The sequence below is a fragment of the Pithys albifrons genome, chromosome 10 (genome assembly GCF_047495875.1).
Source record: "Pithys albifrons albifrons isolate INPA30051 chromosome 10, PitAlb_v1, whole genome shotgun sequence".
Lineage (NCBI taxonomy): Eukaryota > Metazoa > Chordata > Aves > Passeriformes > Thamnophilidae > Pithys > Pithys albifrons.
The window spans coordinates 7,148,612-7,170,255 of record NC_092467.1 but is presented as its reverse complement, the minus strand read 5'-3'; the positions used below and the strand labels follow the sequence as shown (position 1 = coordinate 7,170,255).

Below are 21,644 nucleotides of genomic sequence, written 5' to 3'. Positions count from 1 at the left end.
ACCACCTAGAGTAGGCACTAACCCCACCCCTGGAGCTGGAGCACCTTGGTGGGTCTGTCAGGGAGATGTTCAGACACTGGCACATCCTTGCTTCCAGCTGTGACCTTCCTCCCCAGCCACAAACCCAAACTAGCCTGCCCAAAACACCTGTTTTGCTAAAGCTGGGAGTGTTCCCAGCTCCAATCCCTGAAGGTGGATTTACAGAGCTAGTAGTACATTGATGCAATCTCCGCAAGAGGCTGAGTATGAGCTAAATCTCTCCCCACATGTAAGCAAGAGATGGGAGATATGGAGAGCTCCACTCCATCCCTCCACTTCTCACTGCCTTCTCCCCACTCCTGGGCAGGCAGGTGGGGAAGGAGCAGAAGAGCTAGTGAGGTCACGTGGGCCTTGGGGAATCCTGCTTCCAAGTGCCAGTGAGAAGAGCAGTTTAATGCCTTGCCCTGCCTGCATCATCCAGCTCAGCTCCAATATCTCCTAGAAACTTCCATCTCCATTTTCCACCTCTCCCCAGGCTTCCCCAAAGACCTGCTACCCTAAAGGGGCTTTCCCTGCTCCCCAGGTGTTAGTGAGAAGGAGCTTGAGGTTCTACACCTGTGGACTTCCATCTGCTGGCCCCAACCCCAGCACTGCTGCCTGTCCCACACTGACATGGTGAGACAGGAAAAAAGACCCACCTCTTCAACATCCCAATCCCTAGGATGTCCCAATTCTCCTCTTCCTCTCAGCTCCACACCACAGCAGGAAGAGAGCAACTCCTCTCCAAAGTTGTTTTCACAGAATCACAGAATGGTTTGGATTGAAAGAGACATTAAATGTCATCTCATTCCAACCCCCTGCCACGGGTAGGGACACCACCTTCTACTAGACCAGGTTGTTCAGGGCCCCACCCAACCTGGCCTTGAACACTTCCAGGGATCGGGAGTCCACAACCTCTCTGAGCAAGAGAGGTTTTTGGTTTCCAGGAAAAACCAAAAGTGCCAAGTAATGCAAAGCCTCTGAGTGGTCCTAATTCAATTCTGGGGTTCCCCAGCCCCACAACATTTCCTTGGCTTGTCTCTGAGGACAAAAGGGATCTTTCCCCACCAAGAAGACTATCCAGTGCTCTCAAGCAGCCATAGGGCTGTGACCCTTCATGGCTGTCCCTATCCCTGTGTCCTGACACCCATAACTCCCAGCCCATCTGTGATGTGCTGGGGTAGACACAAAGTGACGTCCAGATCCCAAATCCTCCCACTAACCCTTTAAACACAAGCCAGCTCCTGTGTGCCTGTTAAACACAGGCTCAGGAGAGGAACCATAGGCTTGGGGTTGTGCTCGTGTCCCTGCACAACTGGCAGAGAGCATCCAGCTTGTGTCAATCCCACTGCACAGACATGCTCGCGCTCTGCAGTCAGAGATGTTGTTGCTTACGGCTCCAAAATGTGGTGGTTTGGTTTCCATCAGGGGTTAAACCAAAGGCAGTGACAGCTAGGAGTCCAACAGGGCAGAGCTGCCCACACTGTTGCCGCTCCCATAGGGATGCAGGATGTGGGATGTGGGGTCTGCCTGACACGTGCAAACAGCTCCATGGAGAAGCGTCTCCTTCTCCCCCACCTCACCCTGGAAATCAAATCTCTCTCCTCTCCTCCTCCTTTTCTTTTTTTTTAAACAAAAAAGAACTACATCATGTGATTTTCCTGCCTTAACATCAGTTTTTTAACTTTGGTTGCCACAGCAACAGGATGCAACTTGGTGTCACCATGACAACAGCTGCCTCTGTTTAAATTCACCATCTGACAGGCAGCCTCGCTCTCCCGGCTGTCAAAGAGATGGACCTGCCATTACACCTACTCGCCCCTCCCAAAAAAGAAAAAAACCAACCAAAAAAACCACCTTCTAAAATCTGATGAATGAAGGGCACAGAAAACAGCCTGGGAGGAAAAAAAAATATGTTCTTGGGGAGCGCAAGGATGGAGCTGCGCAAGGATAGCACAACATGGTGTAGCTCTTCCCCTGGGAAAGTGAGACCTGTCAGAATCTTGACTGGGGAAAAGCAAAGGTGCAAAGATGCTTGGCATTGTGGGCAGTGACACTGCCAGGGTCCCTGAGGGGCACTGCCCATACAATGTCAGGTAAAAGTGAGAGTCATTGTGAGTACAACAATTCAGGCATGTATGGGCGTGCAACCCACAAAGTAAAATCCCTGTGACAGTTGGACTAGGAATGCACCCTGAGGCTTTGCAGGCACTTGGGCTGCTCTTGGCCAGCCCAACACCAGATTTGGATGTCAAAGAGGCCAAGATAGGAGAAATCCCTTTACTGCAGGGAACTAGTTTCTGATGGACATCCCTCTTCCCTGCCAAACCCAAGGACAGGTACAGTGGCCAGTGTGTGCCTGCAGCCAGATGCTGTCCTTGGGGACACAGCCAGATCCACACAATGTCATCTGGTCTTTCTGGGGTGGGAGAAGGATCTTATCCAGGTCAAATGTGATTAGGCAGATGAGGAACGGAGCAGATATAGATGAGCTGCAGCCTATCTCATGTGCTAACTGAATTGCAGCTTTCCAGGCAGCCAAACAAATGAAATCAGGGTGAAAGGCCTGGCCATCAGCAGGAGAGTAGGCAGGACGAGGCTGTGTTTCTCAAGGAGAAGAGGAGGAGATGTTTCACAGGCAAAACAGCAGCTGCCTCACATTTTGGGCAGGATGGATTAAAAGAGCAGGTCCAGTGGAGGTACTGCACTGGGCTTCTAGCAAGGAACTCAGCAAAGACCTGCCTCCCCGCGGAGTTGCATCCCAATCCCAGTTGCTCGTGTTTCTCCTCCTTCCCCTCCATGCATCATCCTTATTTACACTGGGAAGCCAAACTGCAGAGGCTGCTGGTTATAATTACACAGTTACCCAGCAGATATCCAGGCCTGAATCACCAGATATTTTTAGCCCTATTACCTAGTCAACTGGAGCTGGATGAAGAAGAGCCTTCACTCCACCCTGCACTCCACTCCAGCCTTCATGCCTTTCCTCAGTGATGTGCCCACTCCAACCCACAACACAGGGACTGACCCATCACCCTTCCAAGGCCAGCAGCTCTCAATGACCATGGCCAAGATCCAATGCTTGCCTCCCCAAACTACCCTTATCCAGAAGAAATGCCATGGGCTTCAGGCCAGGCAGCTGAGGTGCTCATATGTTTTTCCTTGTCCTACCAAAAGACACCAGCTGCCTGTGCCAGGCTACAACTACAAGGATGGGAACAACTTCCCTGGCCAAGCTAACCAAAACTCATCACAAAAAGGCCTTGCCCACTCCCAAGCCCTCAAAACTCCAGTGGTGCAGAGGAACTTCAGCGTGGATGAGTTTCTTGGAAAGAGATGGCAGTCAGGCGGAGGACAGGCAGGAATGCTCAGCTCCCATGCCTGGAACATGCCTGTTCCCAACACTCACATGGGAATATGTCACTTACTTCTGAAAAAAAAATATAAAGTGAGCCCATCTCCCTCATGCATTGCAAATTCCAGGAGAGGATAATGCTGGGGAGTTTTTATCGCGTGGTGGCAGAGCTCCAGTCTCTAGGAGACAGCGGCTGCCTGGAGATGAGACATCACACCGGCACGGGACCCCAGCCCACGCCAGGAGTGCCAGGCCAGCAGCAGCACCCCAGCTCCTTCTATGAAAGCCGAAGGGGCGAGGGCCCTCCTACACCCCACTGAAAAACCACATGAATAATTTGGCATATTCTGGAAAAGCAGACAGTCAGTCAGGCCACTGCCCTGCGGGGCTCCACACTGAGCTGCCATGTCCTCATCCTCACCACCACACCAACACTCCTGCAGCCACCCACCCAGTTGGCGCTGACAGGAGGGGCAGATTCAGGAAACGTCACAGGGAATTCAGCCCCTCCAAGGTGGTCTTTCACACCCAAGTCATGCCCTCAAGCCTGGAGACATTGTGGCTCACCAACTAGGACCAGTTTCTGCTTTGCAGAGGTTTGACCTGACGTGTCTGAGCTGCACAGGGACGGTTCCCCAGTGATGCCCAGCAGGGTGGGTGACGTGTCCTGCACCCCTGTGCCTTACCAGAGGCCTTTCCCCAAGGTACCTGTTGCACCAAACCAAGGCATTGCTGCCTGGCACCAGGGAAAGCTCTCCTGTGCCCACTGGAAGAGCCAGTAACTCAACCAACAAGTTGCGGTGAAAGCGGCAGAGGCAAGAGCTGCATGGAATCACTGCTGCAGAACACAGCACAGGGAGGGTCCTACAGCCAAAGCACAGCCACGCTGAAGTTTTCAGGCTCAGTTTCTCCATGGGGGCAAAGCCCAGGAGGGGTTTTGGGGGGCAGCAGGGCACTGAGCACACGCTGATGAGGGACTAAGTGCTGCGGTGCTGGGCACTGGCCAAGGCTCCCGGGGGCACCCGCGGGGAGGGTGGGAGGAGAGAGAAGTGCGTGGGAGTGTATGAAAGGATGGAGGAGCAGGAGAAGGAGGGGTGAAGGGGGGAAATGTGCACCCTCCACCCAGCCCTAGGAGGGGAGAACCCTAGAATAAAAATCACAGACTCACGGGCCAGCCTCCTCAAAAGGGCCTCGGGGCACAGACAGAGGTTTTCAACATCCTTCCCTCTGCCGCAGGGAGTAGGGCAACCAGTTCCCAGCGCTGCCGGGAGGGGCTGGGGGCTGCAGGGCGAGGATGGCTGTGCCCCTGCCAGGTGTGATCTGCAGCAAAGACGGCATGCACAGGAGGGACACAGCCACCACCCAGCAGGACTGGAGATTCATGGGCTCCCAAGGAGCTGTCCCCAACAGGATAGGTGGCTCCACGTGGGGTGGGGTGACAAAACTCCAGCAAGGCATCAAGGCACGGAGGAAAGGCCATGACACCACCACCCCCGTCCCAGGCACACACACAGAGCATCCCAAGGCATGCAGGGTTAAACTGGGATCAGAGCACCCCTCCTCACCAGCACGGTGGGACTAACAAATCCAAGCCTGAGGAGGGGCTGAGGTGCTCCCTGCAAGGAGAAATAGCTCAGCTCCTGTCGGGCACAGAGCAGAGGACAGGAGAGGAAACAGCAACAGGGCGAGGAGAGCATCCCCAGGGAACGGGGCACCCCTCTCTGCACGCCTTACCTGTCATTAGTGCCACATGCACGTGTCCTGGGCAGCCACCAAGGGAAATCCGGGGAGCAAGGGGGGGCTCACAGGGGGCGCAGAAAGGATATGGCCAGTCGATGAGCTTCTTGGCATATTTCCTGACTATGTTCTCTTCCCCAAAGAGGAAGAGCGATCTGTTGACGGTGAAGCAGTTCTGCCGGACGGGAATGGGGTTGTACAGAGCCATAGTCCGGGCTCTCTGCGCTTTGGTTTGCTTGAAGGCTCCTGGGCTTCCACCTGCAGGGGCAGGAGCTCCTTGCCGGCTCCGGTTCTGGTCGGAGCCCCCATCTCCAGAGCCCAGCCTGCCAGCCACTGCCTCCCCAAAGCGAGCCATCCTGGAAGAAAACACACAGGTGAGCCAAAGCAGCAGCACCGAGGCGGCGGGGAGGTGGGAGAGAAGAGGGAGGGGGTTGCGGGGCGCAGTCCCAACCACAGCCCCCTCCTCCTCTCCGGGCAATGCTCAGCTCCGTCTCTCCTCCATCCCTCCAGGGGAGCAGGGACCCGCGTGGAGGAGAGGCGGCAAGGCACGGCACCGGCTCAGTGCCTTCGGCACGGCCTGGGGAGCAGCCCCGCTGCCTCTAGCCCCCCCAGAATGGTCACCCGGACAAGCAGGGAGGGCAGCAAACCCTCCTTCGTGCTCGACAGAGGCCGCAGCGGCTCAGTCCCTAAGCACCTTCCACCACGAAGCAAGGGGTTAAACCCAGCCACATCCTTCCCACCACTCTGCCTGCAAGCCCAAACCAGCCCCTTTTAACCCCCCCCGCTACAAGGCAAGCAGAGATCAAGCAGAGAAAGGGCTGAGATCCAAGTCCTTTCATCCACCCCATCGCAAAGGAAGACAATTCGGTACAGCACCCAGCGCAGCAGCCGAGGCCGGGGGAACAGGTTGCAGCGTGGTCCAGCTTAGTTGGAGCCAAGTGTCCAACTCCTTCCTCCCGACTCCATCTTCAGTATCCTGCGGGAGCCCGACCACCCATCTGCTGGCTCCCTGGGGCAGTGGGCAGGAATGGAGGGCAGAGCCCCCAGACAGGCACCAGGGATGCTCAGCCCCTCGCTGCCAGGGCAGGAGCGCGTAAGGCGACGTCGGCTTCCCGCAGGAGCCGGGCTACGAAATTAAAGGCTGCCGCGCCTCTGCAGTTCGGGGACAGCTCGCTTTAATGAAGTCAGTGGCAACACAGGCGCACACAAGCGCACACACACGCACAACACGCCCGGCTCGCTCCCTCGCTCCATCCAGTGCGTTCTTTTGGCAAGCACGGGAGCTGCCGCAAAGGAAAAATCAGAGTCGAGGGGTGGGTCTGAAGGGAACAAAGGCAATGGGGGAGCCCTCACCCTGCCATAAGCACCCTCCCCGCCCTGGATGCAGAGGGCTTTCAAGCACACGGGTGCTTCTAGGTGAGTGGCTAAACTGAGGGGTAAGGGGGGCTCCCCTGCCTGCGTTCCCCCTACCCCCCCCCCCCCCGAATCTCAGCCCGCACCGAGGATCTCTCCAGCCACATGCACTGGCCTCCCCCCCCATCTCTGGGACACTTCGAGGCTCCCGGCCCTCGCCGGAGCCGCCCCGATGCCAGCGGGTGCCTGGGGAGAGCCCTCCTGCTCACTCGCATACAGATCAGCCTTCTTTGCACACTCCCCCCACCTCGGTATTTTCTGTTTGACACATGATGTTGGCCAGAAGCAGCAACAGCTCATCGGAGAGGTGTAAACAGGCTGGGCTGGATGTGTCCCTGCAGCAGCTGCCATGGAGAGGGGGGCGGGCTCTGACCCTGCTCCCACCAGTCCACTATAGGCAGAGGACTGGGGACACTAATGGTGCTGCACACCTGCATATGCCAAGGTCACCCAGGGATGCCCAGAGTCCCCTGGTCTAGGTTGTGCCCCTGTGCAGGGATTGCCTGCCCACCCAGCTTTGGGAAACCCACCCCCACCCCCGGCACACAAAGGGTACCCACAGATCTGCAGGAATGTCACCAAGTCCTCTGTACCCACCAGGCAGGGCACAGCCTTGCTGCTCAGCACACCCTGGGAGTTGTTCACACACAGGATCTCCCACCCCTCACACTGAACCCCAAGGCAAAAGAGATCCCCAGGGCCTTTGCCACAAGCAGAGCACCCACAGCTCCAGCTGGCATCTCAAGAGACCCTGAAACCCCATGATGCTCTTCCACCATCCACACCACCACCATCAATTTGCTCTGCAAGCACAGTGGCTGCTGTCCTGTCCCTCACACTTCCTATGGGGCAGCCAGGAACACTTGAGGCACTGAAATTTAAAAAAAAAAAAAAAAAAAAGAAAAAAGGAAGTTTAAAAATCAAGCCCTTAATCACATAAATCATTTGGGCAAGGGCTTCTCTCTTGGTGCAGCCTGGCAGCTCTTCACCAAGGACTTCTCCACCTTACAGGCACAACTGTGACCAGAGGGCCACAGAGTGTACTTTTTATCCCAGTTTCTCACAAGTGCATTGTCAGGAGCCCTTAGGCTGCCTGGGTGAGAAATAAGAAGGATCAGATCCTCCTCAGCAAGATAACAGAAGAGTGTTTACAACAAGGACTGTGGGATCATTGCCCCAACCTCAGCCAGACACTGAGAGCCCACCAGCCCACCACAATGCCTGTCTGCTGCATCCTTACTTGACTCTGTGCCTCCAATTAGCCTTATAACCAAGTGTAATTTTGGGGTGTTTCAGCAAGTCCCCAGCTATGTCACCACCACACTGCAGCACAGAGTAGAACAAGGGTAGGCAAATCCCTCCCAAAATACTTCCCAGGCCCCCAGCCAGTCAGAGCGACCCTGGATTTTCATTCCACTAACAACAGACAGTGAGGAGGCCACACCAGTTATGGACTAATTACAGTCCCTTCAATTCAGTCCAGGCAAGAAACTGCCCTAAATGAATCAATTATGATTTGTGGCTCATCCCCTTTGCCTCCTCCTCCCCACCACCAACGCAGCACCAGGAGTGATGCCACTCTTCCCACCTTTCAACTCTTTAAGTCACTGTTAATTAAACCCAAGGCTGGGCCGATTGCCAGGAGCAGATCCTCAGCCTTACAGAGCTCCTGCTTTGGCTCCTCCCAGCCCCCAAGACCTCTCCCACCCCCTAACCCTGCACGGCCAAGCCTAAATGCTCGGGCTCTGTGTGGTACCCAGAGGCTAAGGAGGATGGACCCAGCACTGCCTCTGCATCCCATGCCTGGCTCAGAGCAAGGAGCTATGGGGGAGGAAGGCAGCCTTTCTCCTCCTGACCCCTTGAAGCAGCGATGCACACCTGACCTGGACACTTCTGCTGGCACTGGGCTAGCCCCTGAACTCAGGGTTGGCTCTCACCTCTACTCTACATTTGCTGCTGCAGAGCAGAGCACAGGATGACCCTGATGGGAGACTCTCTCCTGTTCAGACTGTGCTAAAGGATGGGATATTTATGAGAAAGCAGCTCCTTAAGAGAAGATTGAAAGCCAAAAGGAAAAAAAGTCTCCAGCTATGCCAAAAGATGCAAGCTCAGTTTCCCAGGATGTTTATTGCTGTTCTCATCTTGACCCTCACCCAGCACACTGGGATCCGTGAGTCAGGAAGAAGAGTGTCTGATGCCTGCATGATTCAACAAGGGATTCAGAGCCAGATCTATGGGGCTGTTTGGGTTTTTGTGAATGAAAGAGATCCAAGAAGACAGGGGAACAGCGGATGCCAGGACAGGAAGACACTTGGGATGCACTTGGTTTTGCAGAGGCAGGCTAACACTCCTCCAGACTGAAACACAAGGCTGATAAGGAGCAGCTGAGGGGACTGGGGGTGTTCAGGCTGGAGAAAAGGAGCCTCAGGAGGGACCTTCTGACTCCCTACAGCTACCTGAAAGGAGGCTGTAGTCAGAAGGGATTTGCTCTCTTAGGCAACAAGCAACAGCACAAGAGGAAATGGCTTCAAGTTGCACCAGGAAAGATTCAGATTGGATATTAGGGAAAATGTCTTCACCGAAAGGGCTGTCCAGCCCTGGAACAGGCTGTCCAGGGAAGTGGTCGAGTCACAATCCTTGGGGGGATTTGTAAGACATAGAGCTGTGGTACCCGGGGACATGGTTGAGTGGGGGGCTTGTCAGTGCTGGCTTAACAGTTGGACTTCATGAGCTTAGAGGGTTTTTCCAACCTAAATGATTCCATGGTTCTGTGATTCTCACGCTGATATTGCCATCTAAGCCCCCTCCTAGCCATGCCATCACCGGAGACAAGGGCTGCCCCTTCCCGGGTGAGCCCGAGTACCCCATCACTCGCCGCCCGCCGCTGAGCCTCTGCCGCCGCTCCGGCATTGCCATCTAGCGGCAGCTGTCCCCTCCCTGCACCCGTCCCAGCCTCAGACAGCAGCCAGGGCTTCGTCTGGGCTTCCCCCGCCTGACCCACTTCCCGCAGGATGCTTAGAAGCAGATACAAACTTCCCACGCATTTACCGCATCCCTTTGTGCAGTCCCTGGGACATCCTCTGGCTCAGCCCAGGCACCCCGAGATCTCCCACCTATGCACTTGCTGGGTGCGTGTGTGTGTGTGGCTCAGCTTCGCGAACGAAGATTTGGGAAGGGCTGTCCCTACGTGGGTGTGCCCTTCCAGCCTGCGCAGTGGAGTTTTAGGTGAGGCTCAGCGTGCGCAGAACCACCGTTTTAAATCCTGAGGTCCATCTGCCACGGCCGAGCGAGCTTGGACAGTGACAGTGAAGTCCTCAGGACTAGAACCTACAGCACCCAGGAGGTCTCCCATCCAAGTACTAATCCGGGGCTGACCCTGCTTAGCTTCCGAGATCTGACGGGATCGGATGTCAGGGAGGCATTTAACTGCCTTATTTAATAATTCCATTGCTGGGTACAGGCACCCAAAAACACTGGAAGTTAAAAAGGATCCTCTGCCAAGCCCCAGGCTGCTCAGAAAGCCAGAAGCTGTTCCTCTGCTCAGGGAGAGCAGCTGCCAGGAGACAAGTCTGTAAAGAGACTCAGAACTGGGGTTGCTCATCCTGGAGAAAAGAAGGCTCCACAGGGAGACCTTAGAGCCCACTCCAGTGACTGAAGGGGCTCCAAGAGAGATGGAGAGGGACTTTGTACATGGGTCTGGAGTGGCAGGTCAAGGGGAAATGGCTTCAAACTGACAGAAGGCAGAGTTCAATTAGATATTAGCTCTTCCCATTGAGGGTGGGGAGGCCCTGGCACAGGTTGCCCAGAGAAGCTGTGCCTGCCCCATCTCTGGAAGTGTTCAAGGCCAGGTTAGATGGGACTCTTAGCACCTGGTCTAGTGGAAGGTGTCCCTGTCCATGGCAAGGGTTTGGAACTAAATAATCTTTAAGGTGCCTTCAAAACCAAACCATTCTGTGATTCTAACACAGACCAGGCAGGGTCGAGAGAGGGGGGACAGGTTCCCCTTCCATGACTGATATTCCCAGGAGCTGTGATAGACTGCACTCATCTTAGAAAGTGGCTTTTGGCATCCTGATTTTAATTTATTTTTGAAATATGGCTATGCTGGGAGGAGAAAAAAAGTAAAAATAAACGGATCAAATGAGAATCATCTATGGTGGTGCTTTGGCCAAATTTCAAGTTGGGACTGAGTAGCTGTGACTCAGAAGCATGTTTATAACCATGCAGGAAGACAGGGGTTTTTTTCCAGGAACAGATTCATTACCTGTTGGATTAGGAAGAAGATGGCCGGAAGAACCAGTGAAAGCCAGCAAATCTCACACTCTGCCTCCAGATTTAAGTGGCTGCCACCACTCCACCACCCTCCTCCTGGTCACTGGGCTGCAGCAGCCACCCCAGGTACCACACGACAGCAGTAGCACGAAAACTTGGATCTGATTGAAACTGAAAGTGTAATTGGCTGCACACAGTCATAAAACACCCCTGTGTCCATAAACACTGCTGGGTTTAATTACCAAGACCCATGAGTCCAACATCCAGCCTTGGCATCTTTAAAATCAATAGGAAAACAATCCTGTAAAGCACTCATTGCTGGGATGTGGCAATAACCTCCTGGAAACAGATTTTGGTCGTTGTGCCTCCCCTGCAACCAACTCTTGCAGGTGATGGAGGTGCAGAAGGAGCAGTGCCATAAAAGCTCTCACCCAGCCTTCCCTCTGCATCCCCTTCTCAAGACTCCAGCTGCAGCACACCTTGCATTCCCACCCCAGGGATCCCTGGTCTCCTAACCTCTCTGCAAGTGTTTGCTTGGGAGAATCCAGCCTGGAGTATCTTTGGCCCTACTTTTTAAAATGCCTACAAGTTCTCACATGATAAGCAAAACACAACACAAACCTGAAGCAAAATGCCGCACAAACATGAGTGTAATTCCCAAGCAGGTCCCACTCAAGGTTCCCGAACCCACAATGTCCCACCACACCCCAGGCCCATCAGTCTCCAACTTCTCTAGTGGGGAGATGTCAGGGCTAAAGGCATGCATTAGCCATGGCATTTTAGGTTTTCCTCTGGGCAGAGCCTGGAGGAAAACCTGTGAGCCTCCTCCTTTCCTTTTCCTCCTCCCCTACATGCAGATGCTTCCCAGTGGCTCATCTGTTGTGACATCCTTCTGTTCAAGCAAAGGGGAGACACATTAAAGGTGTCTATGCAAGTCAGGTGGGATGTCAGAACAGGGATCAGGAGCTGTGCATAAACTGCTTTTTATCCTTCCCCAAGTGTTTTTCAGCACAGGGCAGGCATAACAAGATGCCAGCACCACAGGCTAGCACCAAGTCCTGCTCAGGTGACCTGAAATCCAGGGCTCACCATCACTCACAGTACACCCTGGGATCACATGCACTCCAAGGTAAATTCATCACATACCTCTTAAAGCCACCAAAAGCGCCCAAACACACCATGGAGCCTTCAAACTGGATGTCCCCCCAAAGTGCATCCCTGTGGGAGTGGAGCAGCTCATACATCACCACCACTAATAAAGCAGAAGGATGTTGCATCTTGAACAAAAGAGAGAGGAGCAACCAAATTGGGAATCACAGAATGGACTGGGTTAGAAGGGACCTTTAAAGGCCATCTAGTCCAATTGCATCTTCAGATTGCACCTTCAGGACATGATCAGGTTGCTCAGAACCTCATCCAACCTGGCCTTGAAATTATGTCAGGTTGGAAAGGAGGCTTAAAGGACAGCCAAGAAACCTGGGCATTTACGGCGACACTTTAGGGGATGTGCATCCAGCACCACAAAACTCACAAGAGTCAGTTTTGGTGCTCAGTCTCACTCTGTCATGGTGAAGCTCAGTGCCTGCACTCACCAACTCCCACAGGCTGCCCAGGGCTTTGTACTGCCCAAAACCACCAAACCCAAACCAACAGCCCCTTTGGGGGTGCAAACACCACTTGAACAAACACAAGGGAGTTGCTGACACCTCAAGCAGAGACAGGTGAGACTATCACCCCTAAATTACTGCAGATGAGGGTCAGCATTGCTTTGCCCCAGTGCTGGCTGCAGTGATGCCACACAGCAGGGAAGGCCGCCCAGCCTGCTGCTGCCCACTCTCCTATTTCCTACCTAAACACCCCACTCAGTTCCTGGTGACACAGCTCTCCTTGGTCTAACTATATATGCCTTAGGCCAGGAGGCTTTATGGCTCAACTGAAGAGCCCTGAAATAATCATCCATTAATAAGTTGCCTGGAGTGCCCTGCTGCTTTATTTAGCCTTGCAAGTTGGGCTCTAATTAGCATTTCCAGTCGCATCCTGGCTGCTCTGGGCAGGCGTGCAGCAATCCCACCTCTCAGAGAACAGCTATCCACCTTCCCCTGCTTTTCTACCAGATTAAAGGGAATTTCCATCCCAGCTTCCAACCCCCAAATCCCTCTACACAACCTCTCCCCTCAGCCAAAAGCTGTGGAGCATCCCAGCCTCACACTAACTGAGCTAGAAGGAGGGAAGATCACACCTCTTCATCCTCCTCCATCTCAGATGGGTCCAGCTTTGGGCAATGCATTTCCAGAAAGGCTGACTTGAGAGGATCCAATGGGGAATAAAAATATGAATATTTGAAAATGACCCTGCTTTAAAGGCCAGGACTGGGCAGAATGGATAAAGGGAGATCATGGAAAGGAAGAAGCAAAAGAGCCCAGCCCCAGAGGGATATTCCCCTTCTTGCCACCAAAGCCCTGTAAGAGTCAAACACCAAGCAGCCAAACTTAACATGTGTGTGGGAAGAAGCTCAGAAAAACATCCCCAGGCCATCCATAGACAGCTAACAGGAGAAAACTTATTTCTAGCCTGTCAAAAGGTTGGAGAGGGATTTTGAAAGTATTCTTTCAACTGCTACACTACCCAAAGCAGAAGAAATCCCTCTTTCTCCTTCAGCATCCCCGTGACCCCTCTGGTACAGCGGCATTAGCTCCTGACAAAGCCAGCAGGAGATTTTCTTCTCCCTTAGATCTCCTCTTCGCCTCCACAAGAGGCAGGACCATCCAGTGCTTTCTCTGATCCTCTGCCTGCCCTGCAAGGCTCAACTCAGATAAACATAGCCAAACACATGGTACCAGCAAGTAGGATGACAGAGGAGCCTCCTTTCTGCCTTTGGGCTGTAAATACCCCTGGGAATAAAAAGAAAAATGGACCAGAAACTCGCCGCCTCCATCCTCAACCTAATGAAGCCAAACTCACAGTCTCAGCTTTCTCCAAAGCAACCTGCTGGCAAACAGGGTGGCTTTTACAAAGTTACATTGTCAGAAGAAGATGGAGCTGATGAAAAATTATTCCAGCAAGTCTGAACTTGCACTGAGCATCTGATGCTCAAGACAGCCAGAGAAGCCCCATCCCTGGAGCGCAGCCAGTAAGGAGATGCTGCTCCCATCTTCCAAACCTGTGAAAGAGAAAAGGCCAAAGAGCAAAACCTCTCTCTGAAAGATACTCAGTGCTGGGAGGTGCGAAAAAACCGTCCCCCTCGCTGCATCGACAGGGAGTCATCAGCTCAGCAGGCTCTGTGAAGGCAAACACCCTCGCCCAGCCGCAGCAGAGCATGGCTTCTGTGATTCCTCAATGGGAAAAAAGTTCATTGAAGAATTTTTAGGCTTATTTCCACCCAGGCAAATGCACAGAAAGGAGTTCCAGCATATCAGATACCAGTTTACTGTCTCATGAGCTGCAGTGGGTAAAAAAAAAGGCGCCCCTGTGAAGCTTCTCTGATGACAAATAAAGGACTTGTGGTTTGAATCAGAGCTCTCAGAGATGTTGTGTGTTTTGTTACAGCATTATCCACCATGGTGCCATGCTCCAAGCTTGCAGGAAAGCTACTTCCCACCAGACAATCCTCACACAGCTGGTTAGAATCATCCATGAAAGATGAGACAGCTCTTTCAGGTGTGCTTTGGGAAGGACACTGATCTCCTCCCCCACAGCTAGGGATAAGAAACAGCTTTTCTCAGTTAAAAAGATCCTTGCTCAAGTGTATAGCACTTGCCAAAAACAGCCAAGCAACAGCAACATGTTTTTGGGTGACCTACACACTCATAATCCTGTGCTGAAGGATAAGAGTGGCCTTTCCCATTGAGCATGAAAAAGTGGAGACAACAAGAGCTTCTCTCCTCTCTGTTTTTCTAAGAAAGATCTCAGAGTTTCACAGGTCACTTTGGGAAATCAAGAGTCACATTTAGTACAGCTTCAGGGACCTTCCTAGCCTTTCACAGAATCCTAGAATGGTTTGAGTTGAAAGGAACCTTAAAGATCATCTCATTCCAACCCCCTGCCACAGGTAGAGTCACCTGTCACTACTCCAGGTTGCTCCAAGGCCTGTCCAACCTGGCCTTGAACACTTCCAGGGATGGGGCAGCCACAGCTTCTCAGGGCAACCTGTGCCAGGGTCTCACCATGCTCACAGTCAAGAAAATGCCATTTTGTGAGGGTACAGTGAGACATCCTCCGTGTTTAAAAACAAAAATATTGAGTTCAATTAAAAATAAGTGATTGTCTGATTGGACTAGAAACCTCCTGAGGTCCCTGAATTAACTTATTACCCCACCATCTCTGAAATACAAATAGTATGGCAGGAGACAGGATGTGCCATACCTTAGAAAGTGAGAATAGTAAATAACATTAACCTTGCACAGTAGAGAGGCTGAAAAACACCTCTCCCACAAACATCTCCCAGCCAGCAGACAGCCCCTCACCCCAATCACAAAGGTGGGAGAGGGGAAGAGGCTGAATTATTCGACAGGAGGGAAAAGACAAGGGTGGAAATGAGAACTGAATGTCGGAAGTTTTACTGCCTGCACGCTGTGCCAAACCATGCTCACAGATGCTGTAAACCAGAGACTGCTAAAGCAGAGGGCTGTGCTGCCATCCAGAGGGATTTCAGCAGCTGGAGAAACAGGCAGAGGAACAGCACACAGTTCAGCTTCATGGGAAACACCGAGCCCTGCACTTGGGGAAGAACAACCTGACTCGGAAGCAGCTTGGCAGGGCAAGCCCCAAGGGACCTGGTGGACACTGAGCTGACCCCAAGCCAGACGTGTGCTCTTTCAAAAAGGGGTCAACAGCCTCCTGGGTTGTGTGTTAGGCAAAGCCAGCAGGTTGAGAAGGTGACCTATCTCCTTTTCACAGTCCTGGTGAGACACATCCAGAGTGCTGTGCCCTCAGGACAGGAGACATGGACTTACTGGAGCAAATCCAGCAAAGGGGACTAAGGGGGAGAAGCTGGGAGAGTTATGACTGCTCAGTCTGGCTCAAAGAGGCTCAAAACAGATCTGATTGATGCAAAAAAATACCTGACAGTGCAGTAAAAAGAGCCAGGCTATTCTCTGTGGCACCCAGTGACTGGACAAGAGGCAATGGGCACAAACTGCAATAAAAGAAACTCTTCTTATACACAGGAATAAACTTTTCCACTGTGAGAGGTACTAAATGTTTGGGACAAAATGCCCAGAGAGGTTGTGGAGTCTCCATCCTTGGAGGTACTCAAAACCCACTTGGGCATGATCCTGGGCAGTCTGGTCTAGCTGCCCCTGCTTGAGGTTCTTTCCCACTTCACTGTCTCCCAGAAATTCAGCATTTCTGAATCATGGCCCAGACAAGGGAGAAGCTTCCTCCAAAGGCTTTTGCCTGGGAAACACAATTAGCCCCAGCATGATGCACAGCTTTAATGTTGCCCCAAGATGCGCTAATAAAGTTTCCCAACACCTGCAGCTGAGATTCCAGTGAGGAAAGAAGGAGCTACCAGGATGTAGTGGCAGAACACGAGGCAGCAGCTCCTGAGCAGAGGTATCTCCTGAGAACCACCTTGTCTTCCACTTTCAGCAGCACCTCCTAAGAAGCCCAGCTCCCTGGAAGAGTGGCTCAGCTGTGCAGGAAGGCTGTGACTGTCCCCAAGTGCCCATTCAGAGGCTTTGCAGTCACCTGAATTAATTCAGAGAGGGAATTCCTCCAGGGTGTGCCAGAAACCCAGACTTTGAGGCAGTTCAGTGAAAGATGCTGCTATTTCCATGCTGTTGCCAGGATATTCAGTGGAACTCAGGTTCATCCCAGGTCAGAAAAGAAACTCCTCCCCAAGAATCTAAACCTTGGTCTGCACTAAAGGGAAACGGAGAGTGCAGTGAGGCCCGGGGCCACGAGAGCTGCTGCTCAAAGCCAAGTTATCATGACAAAAGCCATATTTCAGTGTCCCCCACTCCCAGGCTTAGCACATCCATAGTCCTTTCTACCACCTGTATTCCTCCTCATGCAGGGTAAAACATAAGCATAATCACCTTAACCAAGGCATTCATTAGGCTCTCAGAGAGGTTAATGGCTTTACCCTGGATTGCAGAGGATTTGCATAGGAGTCGTGGGTGTATCTACCTAAAGGATGCTCCCAGGTACGTAACCCCAGGATCAACTGCCACCAACACCTCAGGGCTTTCACCTTCAGATTCCCCACAGCTTCTGCCAGATCCCTGGGCTGCCCCAACATTCCTGCTCAGCCCTCCCAAACTCCTGGATGCATGACAGCAGAATCCTGGACAGGAGCCCATGGTGGAAAAGGACATGGCTAAGCTGCCTCTGACAGTGACTGACACTGCAGAAGTGCTGGAGGAAGAAGGTCATCTACCCACCAGGGTAGAGTCAGGAGAGAGACATGAGGAGGGGTGCCAGGCACTGGACACTGGTGTCAGAGCCAAGACCTGGATGGGATGCTGGGACACTTTTTTCCTCTCTCAGCAGCACACACAGGGAAGCAAAGGCTGCTGTTTCACAGGTCCCTCTTAACATTGATGCTGCAGCCAAGAGCCAATACCCTCCTCCAGTCCCTTGCCCCCAGCATGGAGCAGCCCCCAGAGAGCCCACTCAGGTGGGAGCAGGGCTGCTGCTCACAACACAGCAGCTACACCCACTACATCCAACACCTCTCCCAAAACTGTGCCACAGAACTACCAGCAACAGTGATGGCAACTCTGAGCCACCTGGGGCTCAACCCTTCCCTGTGGAGTGGGTGCTGAAACAGCTGCCAAAACAGCCCCAGCCCAGGGGCACTTCCTGGTAGTGCCACCCCATGCACACTCCTGCTCTCTCTATCACTGCAGTCAATTAAACCCAGATGGTGCTGGGTAATATGCTGGGAAGCAGCAATGGAGCTGCCAGCCCAGCACGCACCAAGGGGGCCCTTTGTCTCATTCAGCACCAGTAAAAAAAAAAAAATTTAAAAAAAAAAAAAGGTGGCTTCATTTGTAGTCTGGGATGCAGAGCGCGCATATAACCAGACAGAGGCTGCCAAGTCATAAAAAGCCACTGAGATCTGTTAGCAACACCCTGTGCGTTTTCAGCTTGTTCTGTTCTCTCCCTGCTTCCCATAAAACCGCACAAAGGCAGAGCTGCAGTAACAATATGCTCCAGCCCAAAAGGCTCCCCACGGTCTGCACTGCAGGTGCGGATCTGAGAGAGCAGCAGGAAGCTCTCCTGTCCTGCAGATCCATGAACCAGACCATACCCTGCAAACTCGTAGCATCAGAGACATTAACTCAAAGATGCTACAAAGCAAGAGATCACTTTTAATTACCTTACTCTTTAGGACCACTGTCCTCTGCTGTGAGCTGAGTTCATTGCTTCCCATGGGACACTGAAACCTTCACTCAGGTATGCTGGTACTGAATTAAAGCATCCCACCTTCATATTGTACCACAATCCTGCTGCTTTCCCTCCAGTCTCCTTTGGTACTGTGCCTCCCTTCCCAACATCTGGGAATCAGGGTTTTCCATGCATCCCTGTTGTAGGTATCATTCCAAAATGAGCACAGTTTGCATTCCCCAAATTGCACAGCTAAGTTTAACAAATTCCCATGCTCACGTGGTTTGTGGCCATGCAAAGCAGGTTTGGGTCCTGTTTGCCTCAAATTCAGCTTGAAGCTTTTCTGGGATGTTCCCTGTGTGGCCCTGCTTGTCCTTACCATCAGCTAAGGAAGCATCTGCTCAGCCTGGTGAAGCCACAGGAGGTTCCCCATTTGCTTGTTTTGACAAGGAGCTTTTCTTTTGAGCTGCCTCTGAGCTAAACACTATCCAAACGATGCTGCCAGACATACATTGCAAAGACAACAGCGATTCAGCCACATCCACTCCATGTAGCAGTACATCCAGCCTTGGAGCATAGCAGACTACTCCATAAGCCTCCATCCCTGAACCCAGCACCCGAACAGAGGTATGCAGGGCAGGGCATCAGGCTGGGACTCTGGAAAACAAGGTTTGGTGTTTGCCTTAGCCTTAAATCCTTTAGAGAACAAGGTGGGCTGGTACATGTACCTTTCACCATAAAGTTAAGCCTCCCAGAGAGCCACTGCCCTGCAAGCACTTGGTGGACAGTGTTTGCTGTTCTCTGCCTCAGTTTCCCCATTGGAGAAAAAACCCAAAAAACACAGAGAAATTTACCCTTCCTATTCTTATCCCACTTGTGGGGATTATTTCACAGGGAAAAGGCAGCAGGAGGTGGAGGCTTGGTAAAGGTCAGACCTACCAATGCTAGCAAAAAAAAGCCTTTGCTTCTCTTCCCTCACTGCAACACAGATCAACATCTGGCTGCACACCAGGAATGCCACAACTGCAAAGGCAGAGCTAATCCAGGGGAGCAGAGGTCTCGTGCAGTAGAAGAGAGGCACATGCTGCACTCTCTCCCTGTGCCCACCACACTGCAGACCACCCAGCCAGAGCTGGCAAACAGGAGCACAAGGAGACCTCCTGCAGATACTCAGCCATTTTCTGCATTCCTCATGTTCCATTTAACGTCCACTGCCACGTCAGAGCTATGGGAAAAACCTCCCCACTGCTCACCAGAGCCAGACCGCCCAGGCAAAACCTCCCAGGGTGATTCAAGGCATGTGAGATGGGCCCTTCTGAAAATTAAATCACAGGGAAATTGCATTATTACATGCTATCCATCTACTCCCAGCGAGCACCCATGGCACTGGGGTTATGGACTTTGCACACCAGTAGGGGCTTTGGCAAAAGCATCACTAGTTTATCCTAGAGGGAGTGGTTTGGGTTGGAAGGGACCTTTAAGACTATCTCAGTCAGATTAGAGTCCTCTGAGCCCAATCCAACCTGGTTTTGAACACTTCCAGGGATGAGGCAGCAACAGCTTCTCTGGGCAACCTGTGCCAGGGCCTCATCACCCTCACAGGGAAGAATTCTTCCTAATCTTAAAGCCCTTCTCCCCTGTTCTGTCATTCCATGCTCTTATCAAAAGTCCCTCTCCTTCTGACATTTATGAGTCTGATGTTAAAGCAAAAGCCTCTGGCATGTGGTTTTTACAGGCTGGTGGAGTATGAGGGCACATAAGTCTGGGAAAGGAACAGATCAAGCCCCCTTGGTGCTCACCAATTTCCCAGGAAGGGACCTGGCAGAGATAGGCAGTGGGGCTTTCTGAGCCTTGGTAGGACATGAGGTCTGCAAAATCCAAGGGCTGCCATCAGTGCCAGAGCCTCATGTCTCCCCAACACCAGAGGATTCCCACAAACCCATGATAAAATGGGATGAGATGACAAACCCAAGCATCCAGGAACTGGGAAATGCAAAGTTTGGACCCTATCAGCCTGGGGAAACATCCTATTAACCAAACTGGGACGGCAGCAGCTGGTACAACCGCCTGCACATTCCCAATGTGTTAAAGACAGAAATATTGGGCTTTGTATTTGAGTTGCTGCTGGATGGAGCAACTGAGGGCGGCCAAAGGGGCACATCCCATGCAGTGTGAGCAGGAAGGACTCCGGCTTCATCTCCCTGCCACCAAGCAGAGCTGTGGAGATCCAGGGAGTTAATTAGCGAGCAGCCATTCTAGGGACTTGCTCCGCCAGCCGACAATTAACGAGGCCATCCCTCTGCTTCCTGCCCGGCCATGATTTATTCATCTGGCATCCCTGGTGGGTTGCAAAAGATAACAAGGCACCGAGCACTTGCCGAGCCCATATGTCAATTTATTTTCCCTGCACGGGGCTGCCTGAGTCACCGGCCAGGAGGTTCCCTGGGCACAAAGGGATGAGCACCGAGTCAAAAGGGGCAGGGACAGCCTGCCTCAATGATGGGCTGCTCTCCAAAAAAAAAGGCAGAAGCAGCCTCAGCGTTATCACAAGCTGTTTTATCATGGAAACCCTACAAAACAAACCTTACCAGCTTCACACTGACCTGGATCTTGCCAAAGCAACATGCCACATCTAGTTAATACAGGGACTGCCACCTTCTTTGGGTGTTCTATTAAACATTATTCCCCAAATAAAGTGCCTAAGGCAGGGAACTGCTCTAGACCAGTGATACTGCAGCAAAATGAGCTGCAACAGCTTATTCCAAACAATTTTGCTGAGCAGATACAGGGAAGGGAAGCTTGTAATTTAAATGCAGGACCAAAGCAGCCTTGGTCGCACTGAGTGCCAGGTGGGGGAGACTAATCCAGGACTTGGAGCTTTCTCACAGCACCGAGGCAAACTATGGGAATAAGTTAATAAGAGGAAAATAGTAAGAAAAAACAGTGGGCTCTAGTTCTTCCAAGCACTTCTCTTTTGTTTTCTCAAGTTTGTTAATGTTTCCTACTTGCTCTGATTCAGACTTGAACACTTTTCAGAATTAAATACAAACTGTAGAATCATTTGGGTTGGAAAAGACCTCTAAGATCATGGAGTCCAACAATTAAGTCCCAACACTGCCAAATCCCACTAAACCATGTCCTGAAGCAACACATCTAGACATAATCCCCTTGCAGCAGGGCTCAAGCCACAGCAAAAGCAGAAAGGCAATGACCCCAAATGCATCCAAAACTCACTCTGCATCCAAGGAAAACTGTCTTAAGAATTTCCAAGTTTCCTCTACATCCCTACACACCACACCACAATTTGGGGGAAACCCCACTCAAAATGCACAGCTTCCATGGGATGCCACTCTCCAACTTGGAGCGAAGCAGCCCAGCTCAGGAAAAAGAGGAGATGGAGCACAGTGGGTGGCAGCTGTCACAGGGATGACACCACCCCAGTCCCTCCCAACAGCCCCACAGAGGACAGGCTCTCCCCCCAGCTGCCCACCTGGGCTGGGGGCTCTCCGGTACTTAC

At 52.3% G+C, this 21,644-nt stretch overlaps 1 protein-coding gene across 1 annotated transcript in view; it reads right to left on the bottom strand.

Annotated features, from left to right (window-relative positions):
* The window catches only part of CACNA1E (calcium voltage-gated channel subunit alpha1 E), a 131,705-nt gene that overhangs the window by 85,528 nt on the left and 24,533 nt on the right, over positions 1 to 21,644 (bottom strand). The window contains exon 3 of the mRNA XM_071565743.1: positions 5,200 to 5,466. Coding sequence (XP_071421844.1) covers positions 5,200 to 5,466 — 267 coding nt within the window. The remainder of the gene's footprint in view (positions 1 to 5,199; positions 5,467 to 21,644) is intronic.